Source organism: Pongo abelii, chromosome 17 (assembly GCF_028885655.2).
Source record: "Pongo abelii isolate AG06213 chromosome 17, NHGRI_mPonAbe1-v2.0_pri, whole genome shotgun sequence".
Classification (NCBI taxonomy): Eukaryota; Metazoa; Chordata; class Mammalia; order Primates; family Hominidae; genus Pongo; species Pongo abelii.
In genome coordinates, this window is record NC_072002.2 from 40,540,723 (window position 1) to 40,561,854 (window position 21,132).

Here is a 21,132-nt window from a genome sequence, read left to right on the forward strand (position 1 = left end):
AGAGTGGTTGCAAGAATTATGACAATGCAAGGTGTATGTATCTCCTAAAAGGTTTTTTTTGTAAAACATAACCACAACATACCTGTTGTCACACACAGGAAATTAATATTGGTACAGTATTTCTGTAGTTGTCCCAATAATGTCTTTTTATTTTTATTTTTTTTGTAGAGAGAGGGTCTTGCTATGTTGCCCAAGCTGGTCTCAAACTCTTGGCCTCAAGTGTTCCTCTTGACTTAGACCTCCCAAAGTGTTAGGATTACAGGCATGAGCCACTGTACCTGGCTCATTTAATCTAGAATACTTCTCTAGCTTTTTATGGTTGTTTATTATAGTGTAAAGTTTTCAGTGTCCAGAATATTTGCAGAATAGTCTTTTGTTTTGTCTGATTGTTGTGTTTTTTTGCTAAACTTGGTAGGTTGGGAGGTTCTTGGGTGAAAGAAGGAAATTTTAGCTGTTTGTTGATTAGTGTTTAGAATGTTCTTCTTTATTTAAGAAAAGGTAAGTTTTACCAGAAAACTATGAAAGTATTGTTAACTCATGGGAGATACTACATGGTGCATTAATTAAAAATCATAACATTTTTAGTAAAGTTCTTCCCTGTCTTCTACGATAACAGAGCTTTCTGTTCTTTTGGTGAATGTCCTTGTTCTCTTTTGTAATGCTTTGCATTAGAGGCTGTGTTTTAAATCTCTGTTTTGGTTCATTCTGCTTCCTGTTTAGCCTTTCCAGCCCAGTTTGTGTTATCAGAATAAGAGGTATCTGAGTGACTGTCGTCTGAGGCAACAGGGCAGCTTTGGACATAGAATGAAAGGGGTTGATCCGTGACCAGAATTGGAGAGTAGTCAAACTCTTGAGCAGATAAATGATGGTCATTTCCTGGGCACTAATCTTTTCTCATCCCTTCCCACTCTGCATCTCATTTTCAAATGGAGAAATGTAACTGCCTTGCAGGATTTCTCTTGGGTAACTGAATTTAATCTCGGAGATGAAACAACATTTTTAAAAGCAGTGATTCTTAAACATTGTTCTGGGCAGCCAGGTTTGAGAACCACTGGAGTAGAGGAATTGCCCCAAGGAAAGGCCTCTTTTTGGTAGCACTGAACAGAATTGAAATCCTCTTTATGTGTCATAGTTGTTTCTTGAATCAACACTAATCTTTATTGAGCATCTATAGCATATAGGTCCCTGGGGTGAAATAATACTTTATAGCTACATAGTTTTAAAAGCATGTCATTATGTGCTATGGATTTTAAAATAATTTTATGATAAAAAGGTAGGGAGAAAACTAAGAATCCAGAAATTCTGAGCTGACTCATCCAGTAACAGTCAAGTGGCCGGGCGCGGTGGTTCATGCCTGTAATCTCAGCACTTTGGGAGGCCGAGGCAGGCGGATCACCTGAGGTCAGGAGTTTGAGACCAGCCTGCCCAACATGTCAAAGCCCTGTCTCTACTAAAAATACAAAAATTAGCCAGGTGTGGTGGTGGGCACCTGTAATCCCAGCTACTTGGGAGGCTGAGGCAGGAGAATGGCTTGAACCCGGGAGGCAGAGGTTGCGGTGAGCCAAGATTGCACCACAGCACTACAGCCTGGATGACAAGAGCGAAACTCCATATCAAAAGAACAAAAAACAAAACAAAAAACAGTCAAGTAATGGATCTCAGACTAGAACCCAGCTGACTTTTCCATTAGGGTATGGTGCTCTTAGAAAGAACTTCTAGGTTTCTGGAATGTCCTGAAGCAGGAAGCTGTCTCATGATAATATCTTGACAGCATTTTTGTTTTGTAGGTTTGACTTGTTATACATTATAAATCATTTCAATAAAGAAATAATGCAACAAAATCTGATGGTAAATTTTAGGGTTTTTTTACTTCCTACCTTCATTTTTAATAATTTCATTTTCCCTGTGAATTCTGCTTTCTTGTTTGTCCTTTGTTTCAAGTTTAGCCAATAAATTTGATGTTAGTATTTACACCTACCTATTTAAAGTGGCAAGAGCCAGAGTGGCCAGACCCTGAAGATAGATTGTAATTTATTTCACAACAGATTTACCTGGAGCAAAACAACATAAACCATTCTATATGGTAATGCCATAGAGAAGATTGAACTAGGGCATTCTTTCAAATAAACTACGTTAGAAAATTAATATTACTTGAGTTTGAAAGTAATTAAAGAATACCATCAGTGAATCCATTATAAACCATAGTCCAATTTAATCCTAGTTCTAAGTGAGGAGGAGAACGCTCAAGGTGCTATAAAATAACGTATTCCATGCAGCTTATAAGAAATACGGCAAATAATCATTTAAAGTATAAGAATTACTGCACTGTATCAAATCTGAGGTTCATCTAACTCCATATGGTCTGAAGAATACACACTTATTTCCTTTAATAATCATGGATTTAAAAATTCCTTTTTAATGTTTATTTCTCATTTGCATTTGTTTTTGTTTTGTTTTGTTTTGTTTTGTTTTTAGACAATGTCTTACTTCTGTCACCCAGGTTAGAGTGCAGTGGCATGAACATGGCTCATTGCAGTCTTGACTTTCTGGGCTCAGATGATCCTCCCACCTCTGCCTCCTGACTAGCTGTGACTGCAGGTGCAGGCCATCACACCCGGCTAATTTTTTTGTGTTTTTAGTAGAGACGGGGTTTCGCTGTGTTGCCCAGGCTAGTCTTGAACGCCTGAGCTCAAGTGATCCGCTTAGTACTATGGTTTTATTTGGTGGTTTCTTTGAAAGAAGATTAATGAATTCTCTCACATTATCACTCATTTTGTTTTTCTCAGCAGATGTTCAGGAGTATGCCTCCCATATTTTTGTTAGACTAGACACATACATTGTTCCAGGTGTTAGAGTCATTAAGATGAGAAGTGATGGGGATTGAAGGTTGTTAAGTCCCAACTCAAAACTGTGTTATAAAATAAAACTGTGTTATATTTTTGTGTACCCATCAAAAATGGTATGAAGACTAACTGGTGTCAGCCTAAATAACAGAAAGGCTTTTTAAAAGAATAAGACATTTAATTGGTAATGGAGCATTGCAATGGGAATACAGGTGCCATAGTAAATTATGCGTATTCAGGGAGGTAAAGGAAGACAAAAGTTTTTTTATTTTTAATTTTTAAAGACTCAGGGTTTCGTTTTGTTGCCTAGCCTGGAGTGCAGTGGTGCCATCATGGCTCACTGCAGCCTCGATCTCCTGGGCTCAAGCAATCCTCCTGCCTCAGCCTCCTGAGTAGCTAGGACTACAGGTGCATGCCATCATGCCTGGCTAATTAAAAAACTTCTTATTTTGGTTAGAGACAGGGTCTTGCTATATTGCCCAGTCAGGTCTCAAAATCCTGGCCTCAAGCAGTCTTCCTGAGTAAAGGAGGACGGGTTTTAAAAGGAAAAATGAGAATTACATAGTTGTTTTGAAATGATTATCCTTGACTGCAAAGCTCAGTAACAAGGGCAACACCAGTCCGAGTTTAAACAGGCAGTTGCTGAGCAGATGATGTCCTTGCAGAAGTATTTTTTGTGTACTGTTGCTATGGCCTTTGTGCTAGGTTGTGGTTTGTGCAAGGTTTGGCGGTCTATTGGGATAGTTTTTGGGATTAGGCATACAAGCATGAGAACCCTCTCATCTTAGTCTTCCCTAGCTCTATTTGTTAGAGTTTTGTTTTTGGTTTTCTTTCAAACACAAGTGACTTCATTTTGATTCTGACAACTTTCACACTGGTAAACAATTTTTGAATATTACTGTCTTTCATAATTAAAATACTGACAGGAATACCTAATAAGGAGCATCAAGGAGGGGACAGTGCAGATAATAAGGAAGTAAGCTGGGAGTGTTTCTCTTGAGTTGCAGTCTGAATGCATAAAATGAGACCTATGTATTACTTTGTATAATGTAAGCCTGATCCCTAGAACTACAGTACATGAATATGATCTCAGCTTCATTGAAATGTATCATTTTTGAAAGAGTTCTTGTCTATTCTCAAAGAATAAGGGCAATTGAATTATTCTAACTAACATTTCTTCTCTAGGGGCATTAGTTGCTATAGGATTACTTACCAGGACATGTTGTGTTTCTTGTTACTTTTTTAAAGTAATACACATTAGTTGAATAAATTGAACTCCAAAAATTCTGTTTAGAAGTCTGTCTTTTGGCAAGACCATGGCACATTTATATTTGCCATATGTGAGTTAAAGTTCACTATCAATAGCTGGCTCAAATACATGATGACTGTTTTTCTACCTGTTTTGTTTTGTTTTGTCTTGTTTTTTTGAGACAGGGTCTCACTCTGTCACCCAGGCTGGAGTGCAGTGGTGCAATCTCGGCTCACTGCAGCCTCTGCCTCCTGCTTTCAAGCGATGGTCTAAGAAAATACTTTAGACCGGGCGTGGTGGCTCACGCCCCGTGTGATCCCCGCTGGGATTACATCTGTAATCCCAGCACTTTGGGAGGCTGAGGTGGGCGGATCACTTGAGGTCAGGAGTTCGAGACCAGCCTGGCCAACACAGTGAAACCTAGTCTCTACTAAAAATACAAAAATTAGCCAGGCGTGGTGGTGCGTGTCTGAAATCCCAGCTACTCAGGAGGCTGAGGCATGAGAATTGCTTGAACCTGGGAGGCAGAGGTTGTAGTGAGCCGAGATGGCACCACTGCACTCCAGCCTGGGTGACAAAGGAAGACTCTGTCTCAAAAAAAAAAAAGAAAAGGAAAGAAAAAAGAAAATACTTTGTTAAAATGGCACATAAAAAGTCCTTATCTTTTAAAGATATATTTTGAAATATTTATGGATACAACGATATATCTGAGATTTGCCTTAAAATAATTGAAGGTGGCAGGGAAGTGGGTAGGGGTATAGATGGAAACAAGATTGATCAAGAATTAATCATTGTTGAAGCTGGGTAATGGTATAGATGGTTTTGTTTTATCCTGTCTGTTTTTATACATGCTTTAAATTTTTCACTATAAGTTAACAATTGGAAATCGGATTTATAGGGAGATTTAAATTGAGTATGGTGAAATAAAATTTAAATTCCACTCTAAAAATAATGTATGTGAGATAGTAATGTTTTTCACTTTTGAACAAGATAATTTTGCTTCGTACAAATTTAAAGTAGGCATTCTTGTTATGTTAAGATAAAGGTATATTTACGGTTGGGTGAACACAATCTGTTGTTTAAAACTGAAATCTTACCCTTTTCTAAAGCCTTAAGTTGAACGACTATATTGATAGTTCTCCTTGTTTCAGGTAGTTCAGCAGCCTTCAGGAGGCAATGAAAAACAAGTGACCACAATTTCACATTCCTCAACATTGACCATTCAGAAATGTGGACAGAAGACGATGCCAGTGAACACCGTAATACCTACTAGTCAGTTTCCTCCAGGTAGATGGTGGTCCATCTCAGTCCCATCACGCTGGGTTAGAACATGAAGGGGTTTTGTATAAGTTTTTTGTTGCTGTGTTAAGAGAAGAGAGGTTTGGTCTTTTAAAGTTGGCACCCATTGAGAGAAAACAGAAAGATAATGATTAGATTTCTCTCCCGAGACGGAGTCTTGCTCTGTTGCCCAGGCTGGAGTATAGTGGCACGATCTCAGCTCACTGCAACCTCCACCTCCCAGGTTTAAGCAATTCTCATGTTCTCAGCCTCCCCAGTAGCTGGGATTACAGGCGTGCACCACCACAGCTGGCTAATTTTTGTATTTTTATAGTAGAGACTGGGTTTTACCATGTTGGCCAGGCTGGTCTCAAACTCCTGACCTCAAGTGGTCGATCCACCCACCTTGGCCTCCCAAAGTGCTGCGATTACAGGTGTGAGCCACTGCGCCCAGCTATGATCACATTTCTTTTTACATACGTAGAAACTTTTTAGGGTTATATGTTGTTTTGGAATAAAAAAAGCAACTATTCATGGTATTCTGTAATTTGATAAAACAACCTGTTAGTAAATAAGAACTTATTTAACTTATAAAATTTGCTATAGATTTTTTTCTTCTTAAAATGTAGTTCTTTCTCTATGTACACACTTGTATGCATGTACATGCATGCATATGTATGGAAATCAGTCTTACCCAAGTCAGGTAGACTGGGAAATCAGTCTTACCAATGTCAGGTAGAGCTTTATGTATTTTTAAAAAACACCAATATAAGCAATGTATTATTAACATGTTTCAGGTGCCTTTTACTCGTGATATTTTTATAATACTGCTAACATAGACTATCTAAAAAGAAATGGAAAGATTCTTATTTTATAAGAGTATTTCTTATTCAGGGAATAAATTCATTGTCATGTTTGAATTTAAGCATAGTTCTAGGGCAGCTTGGAATTTTCTTTGATAATTCTATATATATAAAAAACTGTTGTCCTGGATTTTTCCTAATGTGGCATGATTGCTTTTTTTGTATTCTATTTTTTCTTGTTTTGTTTTTATAGCTTCCATTCTAAAGCAAATTACTCTGCCTGGAAATAAAATTCTGTCGCTTCAAGCATCTCCTACTCAGAAAAATAAAATAAAAGGGAATGGAACATCATGCTTCCGGTAAGAAAATAAATAGTTAAATTTGGTTTAAGGAAGTAATATTTTTTTAAAAAAGGAGAGATGACAGAATAATACCATAATAAAATAGATATGCTGATGCCTTTTTACAAAGCTAACAGTACTTTATTGAGTATAATTTATAAACAATAAAATGCACAACTATTAAATGTATAGCTCAGTGAATTTTGTCAAATATATATACCTGTGTAATCATCATGCTGATCAAGATACTGAACATATTCATCACCTTTATGCACCTTTGAAATCAATTACCCTTATCCCCTGCCTTTGGCAGCTACTGTTCTTACGTCCATCACGATAGATCATTTTTGTTTATTCTTGAACTTCACATAAATGGAGTTTTACATTATTATGTACCCTTTTGTATCAGACTTTTTTACTCAGCATGTTTTTTAGATCATCTGTGTCATTTGGAATATTAGACGATGGTTCTTTTGCATTGCTGAGAAGCATTTTATTTTATGAAATTAAATTTGATCTTTTTTGCTATTGGTGGACATTTGGGTGGTTTCCAGTTTTTCTGATGATTATATAATAAAGCTTCATGTACAGAATTTTGTGTGAACATATGCTTTTGCTATCTAGAAATGTGATTGATGAGTCATTAGGTAAGTGTGAATTTTGGTAAGGAAGCTACCAAACTGTTTATCAAAATGACTGTATCATTTTGCATTTCTGTCATTGATGATGAGAGTTTCATTTCCTGTCCAACGTTGTGAGCAATTGGTAATTCTCAGTTCTTTTGATTTTTTAAAATCCATTTTAATAGGTGTATAAGTGGTTATTATTGTGGTTTTAGTTTGCATTTTTCTAATGGCTAAAGATGTTGATCATCTGTTTTTGTGCTTATTTGTTACTTGTATATCTTTGGTGAAGTGTGTGTTCAAATTTTTGGCCCATTGTTGTTTCTTGCATTGGTTTCTTACGATCAAGGGTTTTTAAGAGTTTATATATGTATAAACAAATGTTATATTTGTATATACAAATATATAAAATAAATTTTTATATATTTCTCCCTTTTGCATTTTTGTATATACAAATATATAAACAAACATATAACATTTGTATATATATTTGTATCATACATATTTATTTATGAATATTTATATTAAAAATATGTATATATACAGAAATATAACATTTGTATATATAGAAATTATGCAGATAAAGTGGGGGAAAGCAGAGAAAATAGAACATGTACACAATAGTTTTTACATAGGTAATAGATGGGAATTAAAGGATGACGATTAAGAAAAAGGGCAAGCCTGAAACTGGAGATGTTCTGGAACAAAGCATAGGAGAAAATCTTTGTAACATTGGGTTACACACATTTCTTAGATAACACATGAAAAGAGCGATCTACAAGAGGAAAAATTAATGAACTGGAATTCAGAAAATTAAAAAACTTTTGCTCTGTGGAAGACACTGTCCAGGAAATGAATAAACATGCCACAAGGAAAATATTTCCAAATTGTTTATCTGGCAAACGTTTGGATCTTAAATATATATAATATATGTTATATATATATTAAATATATATATTTTAATTGCATAATTTATATATATTTCAATATAACATTTGTATAAAATTTGTACCTTAGTCTTCCTTCCTCATCCCCCCATGTACATTTTATTTGTATGTCTGCTTTTATATGCATATATTAAAATGTTCACCGTCGGTCTTTTTTTCTGTCGTGTTCTGTCATCTCTTGGTTGGATAAAGTTCATCTGCTGGTAAATTCCTCAGGAAAGGCTCATAGGTGTAGAATTCCCTAAGTCATTGGTCCCTAACATTTTTGGCACCAGGGACTGATTTCATGGAAGACAATTTTTCCACAGACCAGGATTGAGGGGGAGGGGATAGTTTCCACTTCAGATAATAAGGCATTAGATTCTCATAAGGAGCACACAACCTAGATCTCTCGTATGTGCAGTTCACAGTAGGGTTTGTGCTCCTATGAGACTCTAATGCTACCACTGATCTGACAGGAGGTGGAGCTCGGGCAGTAATGCTCGCTTGCACACCTCTCACCTCTTCCTGTGCAGTCCAGGTTCTAACAGGCCACGGACTGCTACCGGTCCATGGCCTGGGGGCTGGGGACCCCTGTCCTAAGTTGTTGTATGTTAAAACTATTTTTCAGTGTCTTTTGATACTTGAAGAACAGCTTGGCTGGCTGTGAAATCAACACTTTTTGTATTACCTTTTTTTTAAATGTTGCCCCATCATTGTCTTATTCTTATTTGATCTTTTTGTCTGAAGAACTTCAGGATTTTTCATTTTTGAAATCTCATAGTTTTGCCTTAGGATATGTTGTGAAGGTGTGGTTCCTCAATTCCTATTTGGCCCTTTCAGTATGTAGATTCTGGTCTTTTGTAATTTTTGGAAAGCATTCTTGGATTATAGTTTTAAATATTAGTTCTTGTTCACGATTTTGTGTGTGTGTGTGTGTTTCAGGGACTGTAATAGTATGGATTTTAGTCCTTTTGCCTCTCTTTCATTCCCATTACTTTGTCTCTGACCCTTTTTTTACCCTTTATTTATGTCAGTTTTTCCCTTGTTTTTCCACCTTTCTTCAATGCCTCTTCTATTAGAGTTTTGTTTGTATCTATTTGCCCTGGGAAACCTGTTTGGTCCTTTTTTGTCTTGCAACACTTAATTTTCCCCTTTTGCATTTTCTCCGCTTCCAAATGGTGCTTCTCCCTCTCCTTTTTGCCTTTTATTCCTTCCAAGAATCTACACATTTCAGTCTGCCAATTTAAATTGCATGTAGTCATGCTTTGATTTATGGGAACACCTTTTTAGCATTTTCTGACTTGGGATGTATTTAGTCTTATGCCCACCAATGACTCTGCCCTGTCTCTCTTTTCTGCAGTTTTTTTTTCCATCTCTTTTTGCCTATAGCAAGCCTTGAGGCATGGGGTGGGATGGGGAGGGGTAGATGAGATTGAGAAGATGAAAAAGTTTTCATGGGATTTGTTTTTTTTCCTTTGTAGTTTGGAGTTTGGGTATTCTGGAAGACAGTAATCCAGGCAGTCATCATCATCTTTCAGTTTAATGACTCTTGACAAAAAGCTAGACCCAAGTACCAAGTATCACTGTCAGGATACATGGAATATTTTCAATACCCCAAAAAGATTCCTTTGCACTTCTTACCAGCCTGTCCCCACATTACACCTCAGGTTCTGCACAACCATTGATCTGCTTTCTATCATTGTAGATTGGATTTGGATTTGTCCTTTCTAGAGTTTTGCATGAGTGGCTTCTGTCAAAGTCAAATTAAAAATGTAGAGGTAGGCTGGACACAGTGGCTCATGCCTGTAATCCCAGCACTTTGGGAGGCCGAGGCAGGTGGATCACTTGATGTCAAGAGTTCGAGACCAGCCTGGCTAACATAGTGAAACCCTGTCTCTACTGAAAATATAAAAATTAGCAGGGCATGGTGGTGCATGTCTGTAGTCTCAGCTACTTGGGATGCTGAGGCAGGAGAATCAGTTGAACCCTGGGAGGTTGCAGTGAGCTGAGATTGCGCCATTGCACTCCAGCCTGGGTGACAGAGTGAGACTCTGTCTCATTAAAAAAAAAAAAAAGTAGAAGTGAATCTCTAAATTTAACATTTTATTTGGGAAGAAAGAATTGCAGTTCAAAGCATACACACAGACCAGATCATCTCTGGTATGTCCGAAGAACAAAGAGAAGGCTGGAGATTAATAAAGAGACATGACATGAAATGCTCTTCAAGAAAATCCATTGGCACTGTTAAGGTTCTGGGAAGCTGGTCAGCTCTGATTGACATGTGAAGGTGGTAGGCAAAATAGTTCTAGAGTTGCGGCAAGTTGTCTCAGCAGTTATAGAATAAACTGGTCTCAGATTACAACAGGCAGTTTCAGCAGCTGGACTCGCAGAGAATTACATTTCTAGAGCAGTGTTTCGTGCCCTGCATGCTTTTCCCCCTGGCTTCTCTATTCTGTTTTAGTTGGGTATGACATGAGTGACCCAATTCATGTCATCAATATTCACACATCATACAGTTCATGTTGTGTCTGGCTTCTTTTGGTAGCATAATGTGTTTTATATACACCATGTTGTTGTATGTATCAGTAGTTGCATTTTTTATTGCTGAGTAATATTTTATTATACAGGTATATTGCTTTTGTTTGCACTGAATTATCACTTTATCTGTTGATGGATATTTGGGTTGTTTACAGTTTTTGGCAATGAGAAAGCTTGCTGGGAACACTTGTGTCTATATCTTTGTATGGACATAGATTTTCTTTTCTATAAATACATAGAAGAGAATTGCTGAGTCGTATGGTAGGTGTGTAAGCATATGTTTAACTCTATGGGAAGACACCACACTAGTTTCCTAAATGGTTATACCATTTTTCCATTCCCACCAACAAAGTAAGAGATTTTGTTCTAGTTGCTCCGCATCCTTGCTAACAATTGATACTGCAGTTTTACTTTGTCTCTCCCTGCGCCCCCCCCAATTTTAGCCATTCTGGTTTGGTATGTAGTTGTAGCTCACTGTGACTTTAATTTGCATTTCCCTAGTGACTAATGATGTTGAGTGCATTTGTCCTTATTGCCCATTTATGTAACTTCTTTTGTGAAATATCTGTTCAAATATTTTGACTGTTTTTGTTCTAATTAATTAATTAATTAATTAATTTTGAGACAGAGTCTTGCTCTGTCACGCAGGCTGCCAGGCTGGAGTTCAGTGGTGCGATCTCGGCTCACTGCAAGCTCCGCTTCCCGGGTTTATGCCATTCTGCTGCCTCAGCCTCCTGGGTAGCTGGGACTATAGGTGCCTGCCACCACACTCTGCTAATTTTGTTTTTGTATTTTTAGTAGAGACGGGTTTTCACCGTGTTAGCCAGGATAGTCTCAATCTCCTGACCTTGTGATCCGCCCTTCTCGGCCTCCCAAAGTGCTGGGATTACAGGCGTGAGCCACCGTGCCCGGCCTGTTTTTGTTTTATTTTAAGAAACAAGGTCTTGCTCTGTTGCCTAGGCTGGGGTGCAGAGGTGCAATCCTAGCTCACTGCAGCCTCAGACTCCTGAGATTAAGCGACCCATCTGCCTCAGGCTCTCAAGTAGCTAGGACTACAGGTGTACATTACCATGCCCAAGTAATTTTTTTTTAAAAATTTCCCATTTATTGTAGAGACAGGGATTTCACTATGTCTCCCAGGCTGGTCTTGAACTCCTGGCCTCATGAGATCCTCCCGCCTCAGCCTCCCGAAGTGCTGGGATTACAGGCATGAGCCACCATGCCTAGCCTATTGCCTTTTTTTTTTTCTTTTTTTGAGATGGAGTTTTGCTCTTGTTGCCCAGGCTAGAGTGCAATGGTATGATCTCAGCTCACTGCAACCTCTGCCTCCCAGGTTCAAGCGATTCTCCTGCCTCAGCCTCCTGAGTAGCTGGGATTACAGGCATGTGTCACCATGCATGGCTAATTTGCATTTTTAGTAGAGACGGGGTTTCTCCACGTTAGTCAGGTTGGTCTCGAACTCATGACCTCAGGTGATCTGCCTGCCTCGGCCTCCCAAAGTGCTGGGATTACAGGTGTGAGCCACCATGCCCGGCCCCTTTTTTTTTTTTTTTTCCCCCAAGGCACAGTGCTCTCTCTACGTGTTCAGAGAAACTTCTCTGGTAAAGAACTATAGAAATGATCCCTGAAAGTATAGTCTTCCTATTGCCTGTTTTTAAAATGAGTGTTTTTGTCATGAACTTTTTCTGCATCTATTTAAGGTGGTCATTGATTTTTCTTATTATTCTAGGATCGTGAATTACATTGATTTTTAAATTTCTGAATGTTCTTGCATTCCTGGGGTATTAGCCTTTTTATTTATTGCTGCATTGATTAATGTTTTGTAAGGGTTTTGTGTTGATATTCATGAGGGATTTGGTCTATAGTTTTTTGTTCTTACAGTGTGTTTGCTAGGATTTGGTATCTGTGATTATATTGGCTTAAAAAAATGAGTCATAGTCTTTCTCCCTCCTTTGTTTTAAGCTTCTGTGTAGAATTGTTATGATTTCTTCCTTAAATGTATGAATGAATTTACCATTGAAACTAGATAGGTCTGTTGTTTTCTTTGGGAGAATGTTTTTTGACAAAGTCAATTTCATTGATAGATATAAAGGTATTTAGATTTTCTATTTCATTTTAATGCCAATTTCATGAAGCTGTATTTTTTTAAGGTTTTTATACATTTCATATTGATTTTCAGATTTATCAACAAGAAATTGCTCCTAATACTTTTCTTTTGAATGTGTATAGATGCTTTAATGGTAGTATAGTATATACATTTTTCAAGGATTTCATTTTTGTAGTTGACTTTTTCAGGCATTAAATTAATTTTATTTCTTTATCCTTTTAATGTCTATAAAATATGTAGTCTCCCTCTTTTTATTAGTAGGCTTTTATCAGTTTTGTTAATTTTTTTGTTGTTGAGACAGAGTCTCACTCTGTTGCCCAGATTAGAGTGCAGTGGCACAGTCATGGCTACTGCCACTTCAAACTCCTGGGCTCAAGCCATCTTCCCAGCTCAGCCTTATGAGCAGCTGGGACTACAGGTGCGCATCACCATGCCCGGCTAATTTTTTTAATTTTTATTTTTTGTAACTGAGGTTTCACTATGTTGCCCATGCTGGTCTTGAACTCTTGGGCCCAAGCAGTCCTCCCGTCTTGGCCTCCCAAAGTGCTGGGATTACAGGCATGAGCCACCCCGCCTGGCTTGTTTTCTAATGTAGGCATTTATTATTATTATTATTATTATTATTATTAATGTAAGCATTTAAAATTATACATTTCCTCATTTGAGCTGAGGCTACAAGATAAAAAATAAAAAACAAAAAATCCTATCAATTTCTCCCTAAATACTGATTTAGCACCCAACTGATTATAGGGTGTGTTTTTTTTTTTGTTTTTTCTTTTTTTTTGCCTTTCCATTCATGTCAAGATAATTTCCTTTTTTTAATTTATTGGTACAAATATTTGGTGCTTTTCTGGAATATTTTGTTTGTTTTCTAATACAGTTTTGTGATCAGAGAACATATTCTTGAACATATAATTTCAATTTTATTAGATTTATTGAGACTTCTCAGTGTGGCTAATTTTGATTAATAGCTCATGAGCACTTGGGAGAAATTACGTATTATTCAGTTTGGGTAAGTAGTTTTTTGTTGTCTACATCAGTTTGGTGAAGGTGGGTGACAGTGTTCACATCTTCTATATCCCGGGCTTTTTTTGGTTTTATTTTTCAGACTGTTTCCATCACTTATTTAGAGTGGGTATTAAAATCTCCCACTCTGATTGTTTTTTTCCCTTTGCTTGTTTTTTCCTTTAGTTCTGTCAATTTTTATATTATGTATTTGAAGCTCTGTCATTGGGACATCTCAAGCCACTAGTCATGTGGCTGCATAGACTAGGGAGTGCTTTCAGACCAAAAGACATAAACTCACAGATTTTACCCATTACTGTTCCCATCATCCAAGGTTGACTTACCCCTGTTTTCTGCCTGCTTTTATTAAGTCTCCAAATGATTGCCTTTTAAAAACTGTTTGTAGATTTTGTAATTGTTATCGATCAAACTATTGTAGCATTACTAGAAACCACGACCATCATTTCTTTTTTAATGGATTATTGTCCTGTGGTATAGTTGTTTGCCTCTATGTTCTTGAACAATTAATTGTAGTTATTTTATTGTGTGCATGTGTGGTTTTCTTTGGTTGTTGTGGTGTTTTTTTTTGTTTGTTTGTTTGTTTGTTTTGAGACAGTCTGGCTCTGTTGCCCAGGCTGAAGTACAGTGGCACAATCATAGCTCACTGCAGCCTTGAACTCCTAGGCTCCAGTGATGCTCCTGTCTCAGCCTCCCAAGTAGCTGGGGCTACAGGCATGTGCCACCACGCCTAGCTAACTTGTTTTTTAATTTATTTCTGTAGAGGTGGGGTCTTGCTGTGTCTCCCAGGCTGGTCTTGAACTCCAGGCCTTGAGTGATCCTCCTGACTCAGCCTTCCAAAGTGCTGGGATTATAGACATGAGCCACCACACCCTGCCACTTGTGGTTAAAGTCAAATGCTTAATGTTTCCAATGTCCGGGTTACCTGTGACTATTTCTATTATCTGGCTTTTTAATCCTGTTTCTTTGCTGCACTTGGTAATGTTTAATTAAATGTCAGATTTGTATGAAAAAAATTGGTAAATGCCTCACTTATTTATAGGATCATGGTCCATTCATCCCTCAATTTCTGGCAGCCTTGGACTTCAACTTCTTGTCTCTCTCTCCTCGTGAGATTCCCTAATGCTCTGTTGGCTTTTCTGCCTCTTAGCAGCTGCTGTCTCTGTGGCTTCTTAGTGTCTTTTTCCACATCAAGAGTCAGCATGTGCCCAGAGGAAAAACAACATGGAGAAAATTGGGGTTACTTCAGTGAGGTTCTCTTCTCTCAGGGCTGTCGTCCTTCAAGACGTGGCTCCCTCGGCAGCTCTCTGATGCCTTCAAATAAACTTAAAATTGTTCTGGCTTTATTAGTTTCTTGTCCTCAAAACAATTGTCTGATATGAGTAATGGTCTGTAACAGAAGCAGGAGTCCTTTTTAATTCTTCATACTTTTTTTGTGTTACAAATATCTACTAGAGTTAGTGTTTTGCAATTTACTTTCTTTTACGGTATATTTTGATGAACAGAAATTCTTAATTTTAAAGTTGTTGAATTTGGCAGTTTTATGATTAATACTTATGCCTTATTTTAGAGATCCTTCTGGAGATCACAAAGATAGTCTCCTATATTGTCTTCTAAAAGTTTTGAAGTTTCATATTAAATTTTTTTTGTTTTGTTTTGTTTTGTTTTTTCTTTTTTTTGAGAAATGGTCTCTGTCACCTAGGCTGGAGTGCATTGAGTGGCACTGTCATGCCTCACTGCAACCTCAAATTCCTGGACTCAAACAAGCCTCCAGAGTAGCTAAGACAACAGGTACACGCCACGCCACAACAATCGGCTAGTTTTTAAATTTTTTGTAGAGATGAGGGTCTCGCTTTGTTGTCCAGGCTGGTCTCAAACTGGTGGCCTCAAGTGATCCTCCTGCCACATCCTCCCAAAGTGCTGGGATTACAGGTGTGAGCCATCATGCCCAGCCTATTTGAATATCTTTTTGTCTTCAGGAGTTAAAATTTGGTTTTTGCTTTTTCCTATGGTTTGGAGGTTTAGAGATCCTAATTCATTTTTCCCTATATAGGAAACCACTTGTTCTAGCAGCATTATTGAATAATTTGTCCTTCGTCAGTGATCTGTAATGTCTCCTATGTCATATATATATGGGTCTTCTCTTTTTTTAATCTTTCTTTTTTTTAAATGCCTCTAATCAATAGTTAATCTTTTTTATCTCTATTTCATTTTATTGGTTAATTTTAAAATTACCAATAGCATACAGTTTAATTTACTATAATTTCAAAAGAAGTTTTATATTTGGTAATGCATATTTTCTACCTACTTCTCCTTCTTATTTCCTTTTCTTCCTTCACTTTCATACCCCCTCCACTTTCATACCCCCTCCACTTTCATACCCCCTCCACTTTCATACCCCCTCCACTTTCATACCCCCTCCACTTTCATACCCCCTCCACTTTCATACCCCCTCCACTTTCATACCCCCTCCACTTTCATACTCCCTCCACTTTCATACTCCTTGGCTCTACTTGGGCTTTTGCTGTTCCCTATACATTTAACAATCAACTTGTTAAATTCTACCAGTAATCTGTTAGAATTTGAATTGGCATGGCCTGAGTCCATAGGCCCACTGTCTTCCAGCTGATTTATTATAATTTGTATCCTTCTATATGAACATGATTTATATCTCCATTATATGTACCTTTTTAAATATCTTTCAATAAAGTAGTATAATTTTATTTATACAGATTCTGCATGATTTGTTGCATTTATCTGTTAGATTTATTCCTAGATATCTTATCTTTCTTGTTGTTATTATAAGTAATATTTTTGGTAACTGCCTTTTCTTTTACTGGCATAGAGAAATTCAGGACTTAAGAAAAATCATATACCAACAGCCTTGTTATTATTTCTAATAATTTCTAGATGATTTTAGATTATTTATATAGACAATGTCAAGATAGGTTGACTGTTTTGTTTTTTTGCTTTGAAGATGTTATTCCATTGTTTTTGGGTGTTCATATAAAATATATGTTCACATTTAAAGATAAACATGCAAGGAAGTATCCTTGAGTCAAGCTACAGGGAAACAGTAATACATTTGGAATTCCTGTGACTTCAAACATAGGATGATTAAATAGTAAATGTTAAAAAATAGTATAAAGTATTTAAAAATAAAATACGGAATCTCAAGAATGAGGAAGAAACAATTTATTTTTAAAAATGACTGCAAATACTTGAAAAAGAACCAAATAGAACTTTTAGAAGTAAAAAATATAGTCAATAAATGTAAAACTTTGTTGGACAGGTAAATCAGATTAAACCTGGGGGTCTAAACTGAGTTTGCTTTCTTCCAGAGAGGATTTGTGACTGTTTCTAGTAGACCCAGGGATTACTGTTGACTTGGAACCACTTTAGTCTTGTTCCAGGTAACTTGACTTACCCAGGAGTCTCAGATACAGTTTTCCCACTGTAATCAAGATCTAGTGCTAGCCACAGTCATTTGCCCTTGAGGCAATTCTTCCTTTAGGCTATGCTTATTGCTTATTTTTACTGACACCTTTTTTTTTGACAGGTCCTGTGAACCAAACAATGGAATGAAAATGTCTTATGCTGTGTAATTGCTCCTCAGTAAATCTAATCCACTTACTGCCTGAAGGAAAAATGTCACTATAAGTATTTTCTTTGAGAAATTTCTGGCTTATTACTTTCGCCCATTTATCTGTTGACTACTTATTGCTTTCCAGACTTATGTACATATGCTGGACAGTAGTAATTCTTTGATGTATATATTGTAAGTATTTTTCTCCTAGTTTTTTGTTTAACTTGGAAATTTGTTTTTAGTGTTTCATATATGGAAATTTTAAATTACAGTATAAAGTTTAGCAGTCTCTTCCTTTATGGCTTTTGAATTCTAATGTATCCTTTCGTATTATGAGCCCAGAATGATGTGCTTCTGTATCTTCTTCTAAGATACCTGTATGCACTTACCTCAAATATAGATATTTACCTTTATATCTTCAATAATTCTTGATTTTATTTTTGTAAATGTATGAGGCAGAGATTAAATTTTCCTCAAATGAATTGTCTCAGCAATAGTTAGTAAAGAGTTCATCATCTTTAACTTTCTTATTTGCAATGCCACCTTTATCTTATAGTAAATTCCCATTTATAAAAGGGCAAATTTCATTTTAGTGATATATTTTTGTTTTATTTTATTTTATTTTTTTTGAGATACAGTTTCACTCTGTTGCCCAGGCTAGAGTGCAGTGGCGAGATCTCGGCTCACCACAACCTCCACCTGCCGGATTCAAACGATTCTCGTGCCTCAGCCTCCTGAGTAGCTGTGAACTACAGGCACGTGCCACCACTCCCAGCTTATTTTTGTATTTTTAGTAGAGACGAGGTTTCACCATGTTGGCCAGGCCAGTGTCAAACTCCTGACCTCAGGTGATCCACCTGCCTCGGCCTCCCAAATATTTGTTTTATTTTGATATTACTATTTTGGTGTTTTCGATTGTTATAACATCTTTATTTTTCTAGCCCATAGTTAAAGTAAGTCCTTTTTCTATATTCCTTTTTATCGAAGGTATCTTAATTTTACTCGTTATTTTTCTCTCGTGCATGAATTTTAGAATCAGCATGGCAGTTCCATGAAGTTTGTATAGAATTGTGTGATTAGGTTAATTTGAGTGGTGGGGGCAGAGAATTGGGTTAAAGAATTTTCTTTTTATGATATAGAAGATTCCCATCTGAAACCATGGTTATATTTGTTAGAATTTGGTAAGGTTGTAGGTAACAGAAAAACTGAAAAGCCATTGCATAAGCAATTTATCTCTCATATTCAGAAAAACTGAATTGCAAGGATCACAGTCCGTGGTGTTAGGGATCCGTGCTCCATGTTTGCCTCCTTTCTGTTCTTCAGACACACTAGTAGTCATGGTCCCGCTGTACAATTTTATTTATTTATTATTTTCTTTAACGTTTTTAATGTTTAGTTTTGGGGGGTACATAGGTGTTTATTTGTGGGTTACGTGAGATTTTGATAAAACCCACTGTACAGTTTTCAATGTGGTATGCACTGAAAGCTGTCCCTCAGTCTTCTTATGACATGGTCTTTCATATTTCAAATCTACCTCCTTAGAGAGGTAAATTTTGCTTGGCCAACCAATATAAAGTAGCTTCCACAGTGATATCTGCTGTCTTGAGGTACTATCTAAAATTATTTTGTTCATTTATTTGTTTACCCTTGCTTCCATGTATTTCCCACTTCTTCTTAATTGTCTATGAAAGCTTACAATGATTGTTTACCATTGTATGTATACCGAGTGTTTAGAACACTGCCTGTTTCATAATAGGCATTCAAATATTTGTTGAAATGGTGAGTTTTGAAAAAGGAGTATTTATAATCTCAGCTATTTCTTAGATATTTTTGTACAAAGATGCACTTTTCATTTTTGTACAGTACTTTCTAGTAATTCACAGTCACACATGGCTTTATGCATATCTTTTCATAGTGATGTCTTTTTAAATTTAATTTTGCTTCCCTGGATACTTACATCACTTCAGTTATTTATTTATTTATTTATTTATTTTAAGACGGAGTCTCACTCTGTCTCCCAGGCTGGAGTGCAGTGGCACAATCTCGGCTCACTGCAAGCTCTGCCTCCTGGGTTCACGCCATTCTCCTGCCTCAGCCTCCTGAGTAGCTGGGACTACAGGCACCCGCCACCACACCCGGCTAATTTTTTTGTATTTTTTTAGTAGTGACGCAGTTTCACCGTGTTAGCCAGGATGGTCTCGATCTCCTGACCTCGTGATCCAGCTGCCTTGGCCTCCCAAAGTGCTGGAATTACAGGCAGGAGCCACCGTGCCCAGCCCTACTTCAGTTACTTTTTAAATGAAACTGATAATAGACCCTCGATGTTGGCTCTTTTGTTAAATAAGAAGAAATAGTAGCGAATAGTATTAGCTCTTGTCTTGACCAAACTGTATGACATTTAATAATATAGAATGATATTTTTATAGTTTTTTAAAACTATTTGGTTAACTTACACTTTTTCAGGGGATTCATTTGTGACTTTTTCTGCTAAGAAGATTGTGTTTTCTATTCTGCTTGTCAGTATAGCTGGGGTGAATATGGGAAGCTGTATTGTGCTTAAACACCAGAGGGTGCCAGAGATTCAAGTTCTTTCCATCATACTTCAGAATCAGAAGTGGCAAACAGGATAGTACCTCTGCATGTTTGCATAACCCTATTTCAACTGAAGATGTGATGATAATAAGGAATTAATATCAATATTTTTATGTGATAATTTATTGAAAGTCCTTATATTTTAGAGATACATAATAAAATATGGATAATATCTATATACTATATCTGGTAGTGAAGGTGTTTTAACAACTAGGGGTTTTAGTGTGATTTTTATTACCTTAAAAAGACACTCTTGGAAAATAATATAGGACCAGATTATGTGCTATTTGCATAGATGGTATTACTCTACCAATTTTAATGTCCATTTTTTCCATACTGCAGGAATTAGATTCTCTAGTGTATATTAACTTATGTTTAACTTTCATCATATATAATTCATTGTTTCATGTATTACGAGTCTATTTGTCCTTGTGTATGCTCACGCCTGTAATCCCAGCACTTTGGGAGGCTGAGGTGGGAAGATCACCTGAGGTCAGGAGTTCGAGACCAGCCTGACCAACGTGGCGAAAGTCCATCTCTACTAAAAATACAAAAATGAGCCAGGTGTGGTGGTGCGCCTGTAGTCTCAGCTACTTGGGAGGCTGAGGCAGGGAGAATTGCTTGAACCTGGGAGGCAGAGGTTGCAGTGAGCCAAGATGGAGCCATTGCACTCAAGCCAAAAACAAAAAACCCCCCAAAATTAGCTGGGCATGGTGGCGCATGCCTGTAATCCTAGCTACTCGGGAGGCTGAGGCGGGAGAATAACCTGAACTCTGGAAGTGAAGGCTGCAGAAAGGTGAGATTGCACCACTGCACTCCAGCCTGGGTGTCTTAATAAAAAAGAGAGAGAGAAAAAAGAAATGAGGTTGTTGAACATTCCAAGTGAATTATATGAGTATATGAGTGAAGACTTGGAAATTATTTTGTGAAGTCTTTCAAAGTTTTTAGTCGTATTTTGTCGTAGTAAAGTTAATGTTCAGGAAAATTTATCTGTGTACTTTAGTGCAGAATAAACTGAGAAGGAGGACGTTAGAGGTAGGTACACCATGAAGTGAAGGTTGAAGTTATATAGGCGGGAGATAGGGCATATCTTATTTATTTGTCACGAGCATTCTCAAGAATGATCAAAGCCAAGAGACAATTATAATGCTGTGGTGTGAAAAATCTAAAAATTTCTTGTTAAGAAATTAAATTAGGCCAGGCGCAGTGGCTCACGCCTG

At 37.1% G+C, this 21,132-nt stretch overlaps 1 protein-coding gene and 1 pseudogene across 3 annotated transcripts in view; one reads left to right on the top strand and one right to left on the bottom strand.

Annotated features, from left to right (window-relative positions):
• Positions 1-21,132, top strand: part of TAF4B (TATA-box binding protein associated factor 4b) — a 165,245-nt gene that overhangs the window by 59,458 nt on the left and 84,655 nt on the right. For 2 of the 3 annotated variants that reach the window (XM_054537749.2, XM_054537750.2), the window contains exons 8-10: positions 5,244-5,379; positions 6,427-6,532; positions 17,294-17,335. In XM_054537749.2, coding sequence (XP_054393724.2) covers positions 5,244-5,379; positions 6,427-6,532; positions 17,294-17,335 — 284 coding nt within the window. The remainder of the gene's footprint in view (positions 1-5,243; positions 5,380-6,426; positions 6,533-17,293; positions 17,336-21,132) is intronic. The other variant, XM_024236117.3, reaches the window with a different exon arrangement.
• On the bottom strand, positions 12,138-12,244 carry LOC112130025 (small nucleolar RNA U3; annotated as a pseudogene).